At 34.3% G+C, this 20570-nt stretch overlaps 1 protein-coding gene across 1 annotated transcript in view; it reads left to right on the top strand.

Moving 5' to 3' along the window:
* The window catches only part of Mctp (multiple C2 domain and transmembrane region protein), a 357697-nt gene that overhangs the window by 312785 nt on the left and 24342 nt on the right, over positions 1-20570 (top strand). The window contains exons 16-17 of the mRNA XM_089108305.1: positions 1787-1916; positions 2468-2563. Of these exons, the coding sequence (XP_088964431.1) occupies positions 1787-1916; positions 2468-2563 (226 nt within the window). The remainder of the gene's footprint in view (positions 1-1786; positions 1917-2467; positions 2564-20570) is intronic.

Here is a 20570-nt window from a genome sequence, read left to right as displayed (position 1 = left end):
TGCCACAGTACTCAAATCACTAGAAACACTGAAACTTTAATTATTTGTATATTCTGTTAAGCTGTTCACTCGCCCTGATTTTAAACAAAAAAGTTGTAGAGAGTTCTCTGTTACCGTACCTTCTCTTCGACATGATAAAAGCTTAAAGTTATTGAACGACTTTCCTTTCCTACACGTTCCAAACCCTTCTAGAATAGTAACCAAAGTATAATCACCTACGGAACAAGTACTGAAAAAACCTATCCTCTCCACACAAAAAAGTGACCCTTTGTATACCTATGCGAACCTGGCAACTAAAAACCGTAGTTACACAATTCATCCCGGTCACTCGTCGCCTGAATCACGCTCTAGCATAATTATTGGCCGGAGCAAAGTACTTTGGCTCGGAGCGATTAAGTAGTACAACATTTTACGTCTAGAGGCGCTGAGGTACGCGGGGTCACTTTTGGAGAGCTTTGTCAGTACTTGTTCCGTAGGTGATTATACTTTGATAGCAACTAACCCTAAGGCGTTTCTGCCATAACTTTCTTAGTTATTGAAAAAGAAACAGGTTTTCTTGGGTGCACTCTTTGACAGTTCTACGATTTACGAGATGACAAGCTGCAACAAGAGTGTCAAAGCCTCGTCAATATCTCGCTCTTTCAACTAAAGTATTCTTCGTACTTTCAAAAGAGCTATTTATTCTATTTTAACGGCCTTTGTGATTCAGAGGTCGTTCTTAAAGGATTGGTACAAAATTAGAACTTTAGCATAAAGAGCAAGGTAGAAGGTATAAGGGGGCGAACCCCCTCATAGACGTAATAATTTCTGTTCGTTTTAACTTTTAATGTTGCTCCTTACTTTCAGTTGAAAAAAACTTTTTTTTTATTTTGACTTTGACTTTATTGAATATAAACACACAAATAAAACACAACTCCAGGGGCTGATCAATGATCCCTCAAAGAATGGGTTTCTTGAGAAATGTCTTTTTACGACTAGAACGAGATAGACTTAAACCTCCAATATTCACACCTTCTCACAGATTAAAGCAATGAGCACGGGAAAGTAATAAGAGTGGAAACTGGCGCTAATGTGAAAATCAGAGATCACTAATGCCATTTAACACTAAGTGATTTTCGATCTTTTTTTAGGCTACCTTAAGCTTTTGCATAATGTATTTTATAGGTACTTTAGAATGTGATGTATGATAACAGGTAGAAGTTTGTCAAAAGTAGACCTAACAGCTTAAAGTCAACTTGCCAACTTAAACCTGCCAAAATTTTCTTAATTTAACCTAGGCCCACTTTTTGCTGTCTGGATTGGACTTAAAATAATTCTTGAGTAAAAAAAACGATTATCATCACTTGTTGAGAAATTTCAGTTTTAATCCTATAGAATTTATAGATCGTTTATGTCAACCATCTTATTGTCTTTGAGACTCCTACTTTTCCTACCAGAGAAATGAATTAGACAAACGAATCTAGGGTACTCTGTATAGGGAGGTGGCGCCTAAATCTCAGTTTGACAAGGAAAAAGAAGAAAAAGGATTTTGCATTCTCAAACCTGAGTTTATATCCCATTTAATTATTATCTGCATTTATTTTCTTTATTCCTACCCTTTAGTTTTAGTTTCTACCTTTAGTTTTATCGATTATCTAATTGTCTTAGAGAGCCCTACCTACTATCTGTAGGCTCTATTAATTTTTGTTCGTATATTTTCATCTTAAATCACCAAAAATCAGAGTTTAATAAGTTTTCCTTTTTTTAGTTGGAGTTAGTTGAGATTTCTAATTACATTTTTTTATAGGAGCTGTTTTGAGTGGGAATCTCCTATCCGAAGTGGAATAGCCTTTTTGTCATTTATTGTTGGAAGTTTTTACTTTGAGCCTTGCATGGTGCCTTTGGCCTTGTTACCGTTCTTCCTGAAAAATTACATTGTAAGCTATTATTTTATTTTATATTATTTTATTGTATAATTAGTTTTATATAAATGTAGATAAATTAAGTTGCCCTAGTCAATTCGATAAAAAATCGACTCGGAAATCAACAGCTTTTGATAAGTAGCTGGAATAGATCTTTTTGATTTCTTACGTTACTGTCTTTTTCTCAAAGACATCCGTTCAAAATAAGATTTATGGTATAAGCTTAGAGTTGTACCCGAAGATCTTATATTACTAGACATCAGTTGTTGGTGACAAGTATTTTCCTTGGGCAGAATGTACAATATTTCAAGTATTTCCTTGGGCAAGGTAGACTAATAAAAAAATAAAAATGCAGGAGCATCACTTAAAAAAGTGTTGTCTGGAGACTATAGTATTCTAAGATTGGTAGTTGTATTTGTACCTGAATCTTATGGGTAGTAGTAGTGATAGTAGTAGCGGTTGTAGTAGTATGGCTGTAGTAGTCTCTACTGACTGTACAATGTGTATTCTGACCAAAATGAAAGCACGGAAGAATATCACATTAAAAAGTAAAAATATTATTTCAGGTAAATATTGTGTCAAGTGGAAGAGCTTGTGGCAGTAGAGAAGTGGATTTTTCAGACGTATCAGGTGGGTCTGCAGCGGAGGAAGATGATGATAAGGTATGGATGATTTACTTTGTTAAGCAATTAAAGTCACAAATAGTGGATTTCCCCCAATTTAAAAAGTAAAAACAAACAAAAAAAAAAGAAAGAAAACTTTTGCATAAGGACCAATGACGGCGTGAACAAACGCACGCAAAAGACAAAAAATTCAGATTAAAACGCTTAATCTTCAGCAGGTATTAAAAAATAGGTTATAAACATTTTTTTTTTCATAAAAATTCTATTAGATATAATATTAATATTCTATTAGATTAGATATAATATTCTATTAGATTAGATATAATATTCTAATTAGATAAAAAATTCTATTAGATTAGATATAATATTCTAATCAAAAGGAGAATGATAATAATAAAGACAAATTCAAATACAACATTGATAGGAATTGAAAAAGGTCCAAATATTTTTTACTCCGATCTCCTTGAAACTATTACCTGTAAGCCATAGGGCCAAGGAGACACCAGTACAAAGCAAAAAATGAAAAAATATTGTTTTTTACAAAAAGGATTCCAAAAAAGGGCCATACTTTTTTTCCTAATTGCTCAAAATCTACATTCTTAAATCCCATTGTTTACCGAATCCTAAGATACAAATAAATGGTTAGGGTAGGAGCACAGGCCCCCTTTAAAGCGATGCCCGAAGGTGGGCTAAAAATCTTTATTTTTTACTCTCTAGAAATTTGTATTTTCTTTTTATTTTGTTTTCTTGAAACACAAAATTTGCCAGTCCTTGGGAAGAGATGAAACCAATTCGCAAAAAAAAAGTTAAAATAGGTATAAGTTTGGCGTAAAACGGTACCCAGAAATGGTCCGAAAAATAGCTTTCAAAATGAGTGAAAAATATATCTGAAAGTCCTGGATCAAAGACCCCAATGCGCAGAAAAAAATTTTGAGAAGTAAATTTAGTTCACCTTAGAATGGGCCAGAATGCTGAGGTGAACTCAAATGGAGTTCAGAAGTTGCTCCGAATTAGTTGAGTTATGTTCGAATAGGGTCAAAAACACCAAAATATGTAAATTTTAGTTCAAAGGTGGTTAAGATGGAACTGAATTACAAAATAAATGCTTAAGAAATATCATTGTGTTTCAAAACGGTAGCGACCCGAATTCTTCTGCCTTAAGAGGGTTGATAATGCCACCCACTTTCTCTCATTTTTTGTTGCCACCCACTGTTGCCACTCTCTGCCACCCACTTTCTCTGCCACCCACTTTCTCTCATTTTTTGTTGCTCCAAACTTTCTGGGAGATAAGTACTTATTTAATTTTTATAAGATAATATGACATATTGGCCTTCGTTCTATACAACCTTTCTAGTGAATAGATCTCAAATATTGGCCGTCTTAGCTTCCTTAAATTTGGGCCTTAGTCAAATCTCTGAAAACACTAAGAAAACTGTTGGTAAAATTGCTTTTCTAAAAGGAATAGCAATAACGTTGCAACATTTTATGCCGTAGCTTTTATCTTATCGAAATCCTTAAAAGGAAAAAGCAAATTTTCTTAGTAGTATAGACCAAGGACCAATAATTCCACCTCAAGATTAAATGAGGATAAGGAGGTAATGTTAGAGAACCAGAAAATTGACCGAGTGGACGGCTTTGCTTACCTAGATGGTTTTATTAATAGGAATAATTGATGCATGGAAGATGTAAAAATTAAAATGGCAAAGGTGTTTTTTGAAGTGAAAAATAGTTCCGAATAATTAGAAGATAAGGCTTAGAAAATTATTGGCAAAATTTGATTGGGTTAAACTTACATATTGAGAAACTTTTTATATCCTAAAGGTTTCATAGCACTGAATTTTGTGGAGTGGAGGTCTCTGTGACAATGTTTACTTTTTACTTGAAATGTTAGCTCACTGGCTGACAGTTTTTCCTCGGTTCTACCTCTTTTTTTTTACTTTTTAAGGAAATGTTTTTTAATATTAGACAGCTGACTAGTTCCACATGTAAACAATTCGTCTTTTTAATCTTTAAAATCCTGGGATATAAGCATATCCTATCTTTTTTTACATTGTTGGCAACAGAATGATCTTAAAATAAAAAATTTGCCCCTTCCTTGTCCCCCAGGCATCCTCAATGCCAAACTTGTTCTTAAAAAAAATTTACCACAACTACTGTTAACTAATTACCAGAGCATAAATCCGGTTGAGGCCAAAACAACTATACACGCCTCAACTCCTCCCTCTTTGGATGGGGGTGAATTCGTGACACCCAAAGTGATGACTAAAACAAAGCTTATGAACAGGGACTTTTGCTAATATTAAATGGGGAAACTTTACACAGCAAAAGTCTTATAAATCTCTTTAGTTTTAGGTAGGAAACAATCAGTTTGAAACTGTCTTCAGAGTTTCGCTCTTTACACCGAATCATGAAACTCCGTCTTTCTTTAAATTTTTTCTTATTGAAGATTAATTTGATGGGCGATAAGACGCTTTATGATCTCTGTCTTATGGCCCATTCGATGAGGTACTCCCTGGAAATGCAAATCCCTGGCCCTTAAAGTGGAGAACATTGAAAAACTTCTAATGCTTAAAAGCCTTATGCTAGTTCTAAATGCCGCGTAGATAGTGACTTTTCAGGATTTTATAGACAGAGATTAAATTGAAGAGTGCAAAGTTAGTGGCCATGAATTGAGAATGACAGAATCGAACTATGGGTTTTGAGCTAGTTTACTCTACTAAACTCTTACTAGTTTACTAGTTACTTTTACTCTACTTTTACTAGTTTACTTTTAGGGAAAAAAATTCATTGAAAACTAAAGCTTTTGAGTCAGAATCACAAGTATAACTGAGAAGGTGAAAACGCTGAGTTCATATAAATAAGTAGACCAAGTTGGCGAAATAAACAAAAAGCGTATTGGCTTTCCAAGCTTTTATATCTATTGCTCTAGGATCATTTCCTTGACATTTCAGCTGTCAAATGTACCCTGAGCTTTATTCCATAGTGACAGAATATCCATGTAAATATTCAGTGAAACAAAACATTTTTTAGATTCAGGAGTAAGAGTTTGATACCTAAGATTTTAGAAGTCGTGTCAGAACCCGGCCTTTGAAATTGACCTCTATGAATTAGAATCCACAATTTAATTTACTGATTTTACGGCACTGATTCATCAGTATCAACTAAGGAGTGTTTTTGTTTTTCCTCAATTTTAATGATGTTTGGATCTTCTTTTTTTATGCAGACAAGAAAACCCATTAAGGCTCTCTATTTTCTCTTACAAAATCTTTCAATCTATTATTTAAGTGTGTCAGACCACTCGTCGCAAATGATAAAACTGATAAAACTGATAAACCTCGATAAAACTGAGGAAAGGCATAAATTCATTACAAGAGAACATCTTAATGGAAGCTTCATCAAAGGACAAGCTTTCAGCTCTGAATTTTCTTTTAACTTGCGGAAGAACAAATAATAAATCAGTTTGTGATTTTTTGAAAAGGAAAAATGTAATCTGTAACGAACAGAAATTATTTTGTATGTGAGGGTGGTAGCTCTTTCCTCAATACCCCGCTCTTTATGCTAAGCATCGACTTTTTGTCCCGATACTTTAAGAACGACTCCTGAAACACAAGGGCCGTTTAATTAGAATCAGAAGTTTTTTTTAGAAGTACTAAAGAAATTTAGCGTGAAGAGAGGGGTATTGAGGAGGTTCATACCCGCTCATATATGGAATACATTCTATTCGTTTTATGTTTTAATTTTGCTTTAGGAAAAACTTGTATTTTTTATTTTAGTCAAGCAGAAATAAAGTTGAATAGTAATTCAAGTGTAAAACGAAAGTTAGTCACCATCAATAAATTAATAATACCCACCACAAAAAGAAATTACAATATATTGCTTACAAGATTACTTTCAGTAATCTTGGTTATTGTGATGTTTTTCTTCCTTTTGTTTGTTTTTTGATGTTATGAGATTTTAAAACAAATAAAAACAAACAGCGCCAATTAAAAACATCATTAAAGCACAACTGGTCTTTAGAAGGCAAAGGGTGCTTTAACCCTAGTTCTGTGTTTTGGTGGTTTCAGTCCGTTTTAAGTTTGACTCGTTCATTCATAGCAATTTCTGTTTGTATTGGGAATAATTTATTTATTGATAGTGACTTGTGTTCGTTTTATGCTTGAATTACTATTTGACTTTACTCCTACTTGTCTTTTGTTTAATTTAGCTCTTTACTTTTCTTTGCAAAAGTTCTTTGTGCAAAAAGCATTTTAAAGTAATCTTTTCTAAAAAGATTTGTGGTTCCCTTTTTCCCTTGAAATATAGATCAGAAGAGCATCTTTTATTAAGTGAGGAGCAATTAAAAAAACATGAGCTCTGGGTACCTTTCTGTGTTTAAGAATAAATTTTTATTACAAGATATTGAACTTTCGGACGATTGTTCTCGTTTTTAAACTTTTATATATTAGCAGTGCAGTTAATATTGACATGGTTGCCCTTTATCTACCTTTCATTATCGTGAACGGTTTGATTAAAGGGTTCCCTCTTGGTTTTTCTTGATTTGTCCATAAAATCATAGAGACTTCTGGAATAGAAAATGTGTCATTCAATGAGATTCTTTTAGGAATATTCGGCAGGTTTGGTGCTTGCGTATATTCAGAAACTTCCTTGGGGGTTCAGTTAAAATCGACATGGGTTGTTCTTTATTTACCTTTTTTTTTTTACCGTGGACGGTTTGATTAAACTTTTCCCTTTTGGTTTTTCTTAATTTGTACATACAATTATAGAAGCTTCTGGAATAGAAAATGTGTCATTCAATGAGATTCTCTTAAGAATATTCGGGAGGTTTGGTGCTTGTGTATATTCGGAAACTACCTTGGGGGTTCAGTTAAAATTGACATGGGTTGTCTTTTATTTATCTTTTTTTTTGTTTGATTAAATTTTTCCCTCTTGGTTTTTCTTAATTTGTCCATAAAATTATAGAAATTTCTGGAATAGAAAATATGTCTTTCAATGAGATTCTCTTAGGAATATTCGGGAGGTTTGGTGCTTGTGTTTATTCGGAAACTACCTTGGGGGTTCAGTTAAAATCGACGCGGGTTGTCCTTTATTTATCCTTTTTTTTTTTTTTTTTTTTACCGTGGACGGTTTGATTAAATTTTTCCCTCCGGGTTTTTCTTAATTTATCCATACAATTATAGAAATTTCTGAAATAGAAAATGTGTCATTCAATGAGATTCTCTTAGGAATATTCGGGAGGTTTGGTGCTTGTGTATATTCGGAAACTACCTTGGGGGTTCAGTTAAAATTGACATGGGTTGTCTTTTATTTATCTTTTTTTTTGTTTGATTAAATTTTTCCCTCTTGGTTTTTCTTAATTTGTCCATAAAATCATAGAAATTTCTGGAATAGAAAATATGTCTTTCAATGAGATTCTCTTAGGAATATTCGGGAGGTTTGGTGCTTGTGTATATTCGGAAATTACCTTGGGGGTTCAGTTAAAATTGACATGGGTTGTCCTTTATGTATCTTTTTTTTTCGTTTGATTAAATTTTTCCCTCTTGGTTTTTCTTTATTTGTCCACAAAATTAGAGAAATTCCTGGAATAGAAAATGTGTCATTCAATGAGATTCTCTTAGGAATATTCGGGAGGTTTGGTGCTTGTGTATATTCGGAAACTACCTTGGGGGTTCGGTTAAAATTGACATGGGTTGTCTTTTATTTATCTTTTTTTTTGTTTGATTAAATTTTTCCCTCTTGGTTTTTCTTAATTTGTCCATAAAATCATAGAAATTTCTGGAATAGAAAATATGTCATTCAATGAGATTTTCTTAGGAATATTCGGGAGGTTTGCTGCTTGTGTATATTCGGAAATTACCTTGGGGGTTCAGTTAAAATTGACATGGGTTGTCCTTTATGTATCTTTTTTTTTCGTTTGATTAAATTTTTCCCTCTTGGTTTTTCTTTATTTGTCCACAAAATTAGAGAAATTCCTGGAATAGAAAATATGTCTTTCAGTGAGATTCTCTTAGGAATATTCGGGAGGTTTGGTGCTTGAGTATATTCGGAAACTACCTTGGGGGCTGAGTTAAAATTGACATGGGCTGTCCTTTATTTATCTTTTTCTTCTTTTTTTGATTAAATTTTTCCCTCTTGGCTTTTCTTAATTTGTCCATAAAATTATAGAAATTTCTGGAATAGAAAATGTGTCATTCAATGAGATTCTCTTAGGAATATTCGGGAGGTTTGGTGCTTGTGTATATTCGGAAACTACCTTGGGGGTTCAGTTAAGATCTAACATGGGTTGTCCTTTGTTTATCTTTTTTTTTTACAGTGGACGGTTTGATTAAATTTTTCCCTCTTGGTTTTTCTTAATTTGTCCATAAAATCATAGAGATTTCCGGAATAGAAAATGTGTCATTCAATCACATTCTTTTAGGAATATTCGGGAGGTTTGGTGCTTGCGTATATTCAGAAACTTCCTTGGGGGTTCAGTCAAAATCGACATGGGTTGTCCTTTATTTACCTTTTTTTGCCGTGGACGGTTTGATTAAATTTTTCCCTCTTGGTTTTTCTTAATTTGTCCATAAAATTATACAGATTTCTGGAACAGAAAATGTGTCATTCAGTGAGATTATCTTATGAATATTCGGGAGGTTTGGTGCTTGTATATATTCGGAAACTACCTTGGGGGTTCAGTTAAAATTGACATGGGTTGTCCTTTATTTACCTTTTTTTGCCGTGGACGGTTTGATTAAATTTTTCCCTCTGGGTTTTTCTTAATTTGTCCGTAAAATTATAGAGATTTCTTGAATAGAAAATGTGTCATTCAGTGAGATTATCTTATGAATATTCGGGAGGTTTGGTGCTTGTGTATATTCGGAAACTACCTTGGGGGTTCAGTTAAAATTGACATGGGTTGTCCTTTATTTACCTTTTTTGCCGTGGACGGTTTGATTAAATTTTTACCTCTTGGTTTTTCTTAATTTGTCAATAAAATTATACAGATTTCTGGAATAGAAAATGTGTCATTCAGTGAGATTATCTTATGAATATTTGGGAGGTTTGGTGCTTGTGTTTATTCGGAAACTACCTTGGGGGTTCAGTTAAAATTGACATGGGTTGTCCTTTATTTACCTTTTTTTGCCGTGGACGGTTTGATTAAATTTTTCCCTCTTGGTTTTTCTTAATCTGTCCCTAAAATTATACAGATTTCTGGAATAGAAAATGTGTCATTCAGTGAGATTATCTTATGAATATTCGGGATGTTTGGTGCTTGTGTATATTCGGAAACTATCTTTGGGGTTTAGTTAAAATTGACTTGGGTTGTCCTATATTTATCTATTTTTTACCATGAACGGTTTGATTAAATTTTTCTCTCTCAGTATTTTTTTTAATTCTCCTATAAAATAAGCGAGATTTCTTGAACAGAAAATATATCATTCAATGAGACTTCCTAGAGGGATAACCTGGGGGTTTGGCGCTCTGGGACAATCGGAAGCTTCCTTGGAGATTCAGTTGAATTTGACATAGGCTTTTCTTTATTTACCTTTTTTTTACCGTGGACGGTTTGATTAAATTGTTTCCTCTCAAGATTTTCCTTTAACCATCAGTACAATGAAAGAGATTTCTGGAATAGAAAACTCCTCATTTAATGAAGCTTCCTTCAGAATATTCTCTCTATATGAAGAATGTTTGTCTTGCCCTATTTTTCTTCTTAATTGTAGGGGGAAAGATCCTTGTGAATCATTTGCACCTAGTGGCCTGGGGTAACTGAAATAGAATACGTTTAGATAGAATATATATAGGAAGTTGAAAACCATATTATTTTCACTGAAATTACACATAAATACAAGAAAAGCAGATAGAATAGATTTAAAATAAGATAGAATAGATAAAAAGCAGATACTACTACTACTACTAACAACTCATCGCAGCACCAAGCCGCCTGAGGCCAACACAGCTACGCACGCTCCTCCTCCACCCCAATACATTCAAAGCCTCCCTTTTTACACACGCCGACGAAGTTCCAATTTACTTTGAATCTTTTTTGATGATACCCTCCCAGCCCAAACGGGGACGACCTTCTTTCCGTTTAGCCCTATATGGGTGGCCGAGAGGAACAATCTTCGGCAATCTGTCATCCTTCATCCGCACAACGTGCCCTAACCACCTCAACCTTTCTTTTATTATAGACCAAGAAAGCGGTATTGAACCACATTTTTCGTATAGCCTATTGTTTGAAATACGGTCAGTCAGCCGGGTACCCAGAACAATCCTTAAGCAATTTCTCTGGAAAACATCTAGCAAATCTTCATCCGCTTTTCATGCTTCAGAGCCATATTTGACCACTGTCATCACTGTAGCTTCTAAGATTCTAATCCTGGTATGCAGACTTATCTTCCTATTCTTCCAGACTTTTTTTAACTGTGAAAAAACACCCTGAGCCTTGGCTATTCTACTTTTAACATCTTCACTGCTCCCACCGTCTTTACTAATAATGCTACGCAGGTAAGTGAAGCTGCCCACCGGATCAATCTTTTTATTACCCAACGTCACATTTTCATCTTCACTTATTCCTAGCCTTAGTGACTTAGTCTTTTTAACATTAATTTTCAAACCAATACTAGCACCCTGAACTCGCAAAACCTCTAAAACTTCATTCATTTGGTCACACTTTCATCTAGGATGCTTAAATCATCAGCATAATCCAAGTCCAGGAGACTTTTTCCTCCCCATTTGATTCCGTTGTTTCCCATTGCCTTTCCTGTGCTCCTCAAGACAAAGTCCATCAAAATAATCCATTTAAAGGGGGATAGAACACAACCCTGCTTAACTCCTGATCTAATGCAAAAACATCTGCTAACCTCATTTCCTACCTTAACCGCAGCAGTGTTATTCTCGTACATAGCACTAATCACTTTAATGTATTTGTCTGGTATACCATACAAGGATAAAACCTTTACTAAAGCTCCTCTATCAACAGAATCGAACGCTTGCTCATAATCTATAAAACTGAGGACTAAAGGTGTTTGAAAACTTAGGCACTTCTCAATTATTAACCTAAGAGTGAAAATTCGGTCAACACATCCTCTACCTTTTCTAAAACCGCACTGTTCTTCTCTTAAAACTTTGTCTACGGCATCTCTCAGTCTAAAAAGTATTATATTACTAAGCAATTTGCTACCTACAGAGACCAGACTAATGCCATGATAATTACCACATTCACTTTTATCACCTTTCTTATAAAGTGGCTTAATTAAGGTTTTCTTAAAATCGTTAGGTACTTCCCCTTTTTCAAAAATCATATTCATAATCTTCAGTAACTTATTTATAACCACAGAGACACCATATTTAAGAAACTAATTTATTACAATATAAGCACCTGAAGCCTTATTATTATTTAATCATTTTAGTACTGTTGATAATTAATACTCACAAAACAAATCTTCCTTCACATCCAAGGTATCACAAACTTTTTCATTTTCCTCTTTTTTTTTTCTTGCAACTATATCTCGGTTAAGCAAATCCTCAAAATGTTCGGCCCATCTCTCTTTAGTTTTTTTCTTATCGCTAATTGCGACCCCATTCCTATCTTTAACTGGGCCAAGTCCGGATTGACTACTACCTCTCAATTTGTTAACGTGCCAGTACAATATTTTACTATTATGCCGTCTAGCTGCATCTTCTAAATCTTCGGCAATTTTATCCATGGCCGCCACTTCACACCTCCTTAGTTCATATTTCAATGCTTTCTCCACTTTCTTTACATTTCTTTTGTTTTCATGCGATCTATCACTCAGATAATTCTTGTACAAGTCCTGTCTCCTTTCTATTAAACATAAAGCTTTTTCACTAATATTCTTAGCTGCAGTTCTAGATTTCTTCCCTAATACACCTTCAGCAACTTTACAAATTATTTTTCTAAAATTATTCCAACCATCTTCCACATTATAAAATTTTAAACTATTAAGTTTAGTATTCAACTGTTCCTGGAAAGTTTCTCTCAGATTCTCATCCTGGAGTCTACTAACATCATAACTTTCAGGGAGGTAATTACCCTTCCGATATTTCAGCTTTAAATTAACCCTTGACACTACTAGATGGTGATCTTTACTTTTAACATCAATAACAGCACTCCTATATACCCTAGTATCTTGTATTGATCCTGCCAGTCTTCGGTTTACTATAAAATAATCAGTAAGGTTTGCTGTCTTACCATCACGTGAATACCATGTTAGCTTATGAGCCATTTTATGACCAAACACCGTATTGGTTATAACTAGATTGTTATACCTACAAAATTGCAAAAGTCTGTATCCATTACTGTTTTCTTTTCCTACACCAAATTTACCTAAGCTGGGATACCATCTATCCTTATTTCTACCAACCTGGGCGTTAAAATATCCCAGTAATAACATCAAATTTCTACCTGGGACCCTGTCTATTTGCTCCTGTAACTGTAAGTAAAATTCATCTGAGTCACTAGTATCTCCGTCAGTCGGCTCTACAGGGGCTTATGCTACTATAACTGATACTCTGAACTTTTTAGTCATAAAATGAGCAATTAGTATTCTATTATTAATACCTTCCCAGCCTAAACAAGACTTAGCAGCTTCCTTATTCATCATGAGCCCTACTCCCTGTCTATGTAACCCATCCTTCCTGCCCGAGTAAACAAATTCTATATCACCTAATTTCATGCTTCCTACCCCTGGGATATGAGTTTCTGAAACTCCTAAAAAGTCCAGTTCAAATCGTCTGAATTCGTCAGTCAAAATGTCGACACGATAGTCATTTTTTAACGTCGTAACATTCCAAGTTCCAGTTTTCATGTTCTTTAAATCATTGAATTTTTTTTTTTTTTTATAGAATAAAGAAAAAGGAGATAGAATAAATTTAGGAAGTGGAAAACCTTATTATTTTGAAATAACGCTTAACGCATACTGAAATAACTCATAAATACAAGAAAAAATATACAAGTTATTTGGTATGTGAAGATTTTTAGAAATGAGAAGAGTAGCGAAGAAGAAGAAGAAGAGCCAAAGTGAAATAGTTGTAGAATAAATGTATAGCTCCATTCAAGGTTTATTTAAATCCTTCTTTATTTAAAAGCAAAACCACGAACCCGCAGACCACGAACTTTCTCAATCACCATATCATTTTGGCTTAAAAAAGACGTAGCATAAATATTTATGGGTGTAGAGGACATTGCAAAAATCATAGATCTTTACTTAATCAAGAATATTTGAAAGCTTCCTAGGGAACGTTCAATTAATACTGGAATAGGTTTCCCTGTATTTACCATTTCTTTACCTGTTCGATTCAACTGTTTCTCACCGAGATTTCAAAATAAAATAATGTATTTCTAACCCACACTATACAGAGGTAAAATACGTGGAGTATCACAAAGAAAAACACATAAAAATGCAACGCAATTCAATATAGAAATCAGAGAATACCAGTTACAGAGTAACACATAAAAATTTAAAAGAAACTAAAGCAAAAGAGAAATAACATAAAAGGAGGAGAAAAAGAAGAAAAGAAAGAAAACTCACAACTTGAAGATTCTAATAAGCAGTAACATACAGAAATATGGACACAAGCTGTCATTATTGTTATTATTCTATAATTTTTATTGGGTATAGAGCCTTGTAAATTAGTTTTTTTTTCTTTTCTGCAGGCTGCTTATGGAATTTTCTGCTCCTAAGAGAAAATATTATTTTTTAGTGTAGGTTTTGTGTTTTTAGCAAAATGCTAGAGCTAAACTTGTACCACAGAAGTAGAAAATTCAAAGGGCAAGAAATTAGTTCGAAAAGCTTGCATCACCACTAATTTGTTCCCAGTTCCTACTTTTCATTTGTACATTCTGCCCACTGTATATAAATAATATAATATGTTATATATACATACAGTGCTTCTGCCTTACAGACAGGAAAATCGTTTTTCCGGGCCACCATATTTTTAATTTAAAAATATAATGCTTTATGTATATACTTTGATTTTTGAATTACAAATTTTATACCTGAATGTTGAATGACGTTCAACTCCATAAATTTTAGATGGGAAAAAAGTGGCACCGTAATCTTACGTAATTTTGATTTTATGCACAAGTGTGACTATAACGTGGCCGAGGCATTCGCCACAAATGTATCATCCTTATGGTAGTGAACCTTAAATAATTGTTTACTGTTATTCAAACTGTTAACTATTATAAAAGTGAGTTGTAGTAACGGCCTCTTCAATCACTATGAGACGAGGCCTTAAATTTAAAGGGATTTTAGTAAAATAATAAATTTTTTCTGGCATTGGAGAAGGGATTTTTTTTCAAGCCGGTCTTAGGAGACAGGATAAGATAAGATAATATTTATTTTCCAAAGCTATCACAATCTCTAATAGAGCCGAATTCTCTTGATATGTCAAAAAGAAATAGACAAAGCAAAACGAAGAAACAAATAATACAACAAGAAAAGAAACACCAATCAAGCATAAAAATGTTTGATAATAATTTAACAAATGGCTATAATATAAAAATAAAAATAGAAGAAGAAGGGGTGGGTTATAAAAGAAAATCAGAGTCAAGAAGAAAAACATTGCCGAAATCGTGTTCAAGGTCAAATACATAAAAAAAAAAAAAACTTAAAATCAAGCCAAATTAGTTGTCAAAAGAAATATTTACAATTGAAGAAAGTGATACAAATAAAGGAAAAACTAAATTTAAATTAAAGGTCAGAAAAGAAATTTAACATAAATAAGTATCAACAAAAGGGAAAATAAAATGACAAAGATAAAGAGAAAAAAATGACGCATGATTATTGTGAAAATACACAACAACTAAAATAAGGGACGGAGGAGTTAATTTTGGTACAGAGCATAGTTCAGGGATTATTTAGGTGTGCCAAAATAAAGGGGATAAAACTCTTCCGGAACCTCTCAGTAACGGTATGGATAGGTGAATATGTTGGAATTACCAATGAAGCTAAACAAGGAAGATGGGGTCTAATGGGATTATGTAAATCCGGAAAGATGTCCTCATTACGAGGTTTATATATTGCAGATTTAGCAAAGCGCGAACAAATTTGTACTTTCCTTTCTTTTAACGTAGCAATACCTGAGGATTTAATGAAGAATGAGTATGAAATTTTGCTCTCTTTGTAGATGATCCTGAGCGAACGCTTTTGGACCGATTTAATTTTGTCACTAAGCTCGCTTGAAAGATGCAAATGCCAGATCGGACATGCATATTCTAATAGTGGCCTGATAAATGATAAATAAACACGGAGGGACTGCATCTTAGGGCAATTATATTTGTTTAAAATTTTTAACATAGATAATGAAACGTTTTCTTGTTCAACAATATTAGAAACATGCATGTCCCATTTAAGATTATTTGAAATTGTGACACCAAGGAATTTAACATGTTTCACAAACATTTCGGGTGGGATAGGGTCAAGGAAAGTGGTAGTGGATTTCAAAAATTTTTTCGTTATTATAATTTATTTTGTGGACTGTATTTTCATGGTTAGGTTCATAGCTTCGTCTCAAATATGGATGGGAACTCTCAAGGGGTTACTTTTAACATTAAAGTTGCATATACTTCAAAGGTCGGAAAGTCGTCCGTGTATATTCACCTTTGGGAAAAATCTCTACCAATATCGTTAATCATGACTAGGAATAAAAATGGTCCCAATAAGGTTCCTTGAGGAATCCCACAATATATAGGGAGGGGGTTAGAGAAAATATTTTTGTATTTAACAACCTGAGATCTATTCGAAAGAAACGATATAACAAGATTTAATAACAGAGAATCAAGTTCAATGTTAACCAGTTGTGAACGAATTAGAATGGAGTGGTCAACCAGGTGAAAAGATTTTTGGAAATAAACTAGGACAAGGTTCAGCCAAACATTTCGTTTATCAAGGTCACTTACGATGGTGTGCATTAATTGTATAAGGTAAAGGGTGGTGGAAGTTTTCCTTAAGTTACCAAACTGTCGGGTGTCAATACGTGGACAAATTATATCCCTAAGCCAGTCACAGAGGAGACCTTCATAAAGTTTGGAAAAAACAGAAGTGAGTGTAATGGGACGAATGTTGGCGAAAGTGATACTGGTGCATTTTTTTGGGACAGGTGTTATAAAACCTTGTTTCCAGCAACTTGGGAATTAAACAAATTATTTGATGTGGTTGAAAATATTTGATAAAGGGTCGGCAACTTTTTCTTAAAAGGATGTAATTAATTCAACTGGGATGTCCAGCGGACAAACACTGTACTTTCTAAGCTTTAGAATTTTATTTATAACATCAGAGGGAGAAATAAAGGGGAAGGAAGTGTTGGGAGGAATAGTTGGACTTGAGCCAGTGAAAGGGGGGAGACTTTGCACGATGGAAGCAAGGTACAAGTTTAAATCATTGGCAGTCTTATTAGGGGGTTCAGGGAGGTGAAAATCTACTTCAGAAGGACTTTTCCTCAATGTCTCTTTAATTTTTCTGCACCATTACTTGGGCTTGTTAGAACATAGATATTTGACTTTACTATTATAATAATTAGAAGCTACTTTTCTTAATTTTTTTTTTAGGAACTTCCTTAGACTATTAGGCTTAGTAATACGACCTGCTTTGAAAAAATTGATTTTTTTTTCTTACAATTTTTTGAAGAGAATCAACAACATAAACCTTATATGTAGAACACGTATTAAATTTTTTCTCATGGAACTGAAATTCATAACTAACCCTCAGTAGATGTAGGAGGAAAAAAGCTATGTAGTCTACCTCATTTGTCTTATTCACAGGGGACCAATTTTCCGTAGTCATCCAGGAGCCAAAATTGAAAAGTCCTGAGTCAGTGAGAGGTCTATAAGCGGTTTCAGTTATAGAAAACGACTGTTTAACTTTAGTCAGCGGAGATAGGAAAAGGCTGAAGGGGTAACTACCCCCTAGAGGGGGCAGAGTGGAGACGGGTTTGTAAAACTTTGAAAGATTAGTGCAAATTAAATCAAGAGTAGTATTGCCTTTTGTTGATTGGACATTAACCACCTGTTTTAAATTAATACTATTACATCGTAAATCCAATTTTATATTACTTGCGTCACCCATCAGGAAAATCCCAGCGGTCGGGTATTTTAATAGCATAAAGTCTGTCCTTGCATATAATTCTTCCATTAAAATTTATTTTGTCAGCGGATCTCTGATTAGGGGAGTAATAAAAACAAAACAGAAAAATTAAATTGGAAGGACGCGACAAGACTTCAGGTCGAACACACACCCAAATAATCTCATCAAAGGGAGCAAGACACGGAATAGAGATTTCACTTGGGTACAAGACATTACGGACAAAGAACAGAATTCCGCCACGTTTCTTACCCAGAGGGTGGTTTTCTGGTCTGAGTTTAATAAAGTGAGAAAAATTGTTAATCTTTAACATGTGCAAATTTTAAGCTTGAACTTCAGTAATAGCGATTAGATCTAATCTATGTATTTTAGAAAGGGTATCTAATTCATTAAGTTTTTCAAAGTTAAGGCTTTCAGCGTTGCTCAACAAATGTGTGGGGAATCGAAAGCGACTTGTGAAGGTACCGTTTTTACACTTTACTTTTATATCACAGAGGGGGTCGGGGGTTCTAGTGGAATTCTGGCCGGGGGCTAAACTTCGATAGTGAGAACAAGGGACAGGGGGATCAAATCCATATTTTTCAAATACAATTGCATTTAATTGAGCAGGTACTAGCGGAGACTCTAAACAGCGGTAACTAAGTAGCGGTTGAGTTTGGGGTGAAGTGGAGGAACCAAGAGAGATGAGGTTATTTTTGCAGGCGAATGGTACGAAGAGTACCCGTTGAGTGGGTACGCAAGGTGGTGGAGAATGATAGATGGAAGGGTAGAAAAATGTTGGAAAGTAGCCGGAGGGTTTGGGTGGGTTTATCTTTGAAAAAGAAGGAAGGGGGTAAGGACGTGGATATGGAGACGGGGGTATCCTTTGGATAGGTACTCAATTGGTAAGGACTGGATGGCTCGTGGGATTTCTTGTGTGTGAGCGATGGTCAAAAAAATATTTAGTATGATAAGCAGAATTTAGGTGGCCTCTGGGTGGCCCAGTTTTGTGGAACCTACTACGACACTTAATGAGCATTTGGATATGATGTCTTGCACAGCCAAAGCATCTTCCACTTGAAATTTGTTTGTAGATATCAACATGGGGGTATTTGCACAGATAATTTATACAACATCTAAAAACATGAAACTTACAAATGTGTAGATATTTACAATTACTAGACATACATCTACTGTCTAAAAATCTAAAGCACACATTAGGTTGATTACACTTAAGATAACTGAACTCATTTTTTTGAATATATGATTGCATTGGGTGAGAATTTCCGCTTGTAAGTTCGACATAATTGTCAATCTTTAAAGATGTGTCATTACCACTGGATTTCAAGAATAAATTATCTTCAGTTAAAACAATGTCAGAAGGATTAGTTTGCGTAATCTTTTTAATCCCTTGAAAAAATTATGACGAGGGAAGTTTACTAGCACTTGCTTGATTACATATAGTGACGTTTTCAGCGTCAAAGGGTTTTACAGTTTTTACGCAACTTGAAGAATTTGGATAATGTATATTTGGATTAGAAGTATCAGCTGAAGGAGAAACACTGGGCGATGCATGGGATTTTAATGCATGCATAGCATCAACAATTGCTAGCTGAAAACCGACTTTTAACATTTTGATTTCATTATCCTTGATAAGATCACTTTTCTGACGTTCGTAAAGATCAGATAAACTATCATAAAGAAATTCAAGATTAGTAATCCGTTTCCTGAGATTGATGATATCCGCGTCTTTTTCTAGGCAATCCTCACAGGTATGGGACTTGAAGACACTAGCCGTTTCTGCAATGCTTGTCGATTCACCTTTACTGGAACAATAGATTTGGAGGGTAATTTGGGATGGATGGGTTGTGGTTATTTTTGCAGAATCAATCGATCCATCAGAACTATTATTGACATTACTCGAAGCACGAGGTATAGTAGGGGAATTTGTAATACCACTTCGAGCGATTACTTCAAGTTGATGTTTGTTGGAGATAGATGAATTTTCTCCATCCGAAATAACGGGGGATTTTTGAGCCTCGATTGGTTGAAACACTTCTGGTTGATTATCGATGGTATTAATCATGTCATTTTCAACCATCGACGCTCGGCATTGAACGCATAACCAATTTGGGTTTTTAAGGCGAATACTTTTTGTTATGCCTGCACAAGCAGGGTGCAACCAAGCATTGCACTTAGAGCACTGGAAAGACCCAGTTCCATATTTTCTGTAGCATTCATTACAAGGATGGGACATTCTAGGCTAAGGAATAAAACAAGACAGACCTTGAATTGGAAGCTATATCTTCAACTAAAATCTGGTCGCCTAAGCCAGAATTAGCACTGGTACTTGCTAAAGAAAAGTTCACAAGGCTGATCTCGCGTCTTCACTTAAAAATCACAAGCGTCATTTATTTCAAAACAATACGTCTTGACAGGTCAAAATCTAATGGAAGACTGAAATTCGAATTTAAAAGCGACGCAATAAAATACAATGACTAACCATATTCTAGGTCTTAGATTCTATCTGTAGCCTATACTTTAATTTAAATAATATTTTATACCCTTGAGATTGTTCTGAAGAACCCTTTTTGTCAGGAAACAGTATGCCTAAAATGTCTTAGTAAAAAGTTTGAACCGATCTCTCGGTGTGCAGATTTGCTCAAGTTTCTTGCATTTTTTTCTTTTTTTTACATAACACCAGTAGAATATGTCAAAATCAGTGTACTGCTTTACGGAATTTTAATTTTCTTTAATCGTGAATTAGTTTTTTCTGTCATATATTGAATGACTGGAACACTATATCTTCCTCTCACTAAAGAATATCCGAAACGTTTAAAAACAAGCTAAAATGTTGATAAATTATATGCATCGAATATAAAATATTGAAGGACCAAACGTACCATGCAACCAGCTATTTTGAATATTAGTCAACCCTGATAGCTCGCTTCTTACTGACCAACCTGAGGTTTCAGAAGGTT

This window comes from Artemia sp. Qi Xiang Cuo, chromosome 2 (genome assembly GCF_049724085.1).
Source record: "Artemia sp. Qi Xiang Cuo chromosome 2, ASM4972408v1, whole genome shotgun sequence".
NCBI classification, from domain to species: domain Eukaryota; kingdom Metazoa; phylum Arthropoda; class Branchiopoda; order Anostraca; family Artemiidae; genus Artemia; species Artemia sp. Qi Xiang Cuo.
Note: the sequence above shows the minus strand (reverse complement) of the source record. Positions and strands in the feature narration are given on the sequence as shown.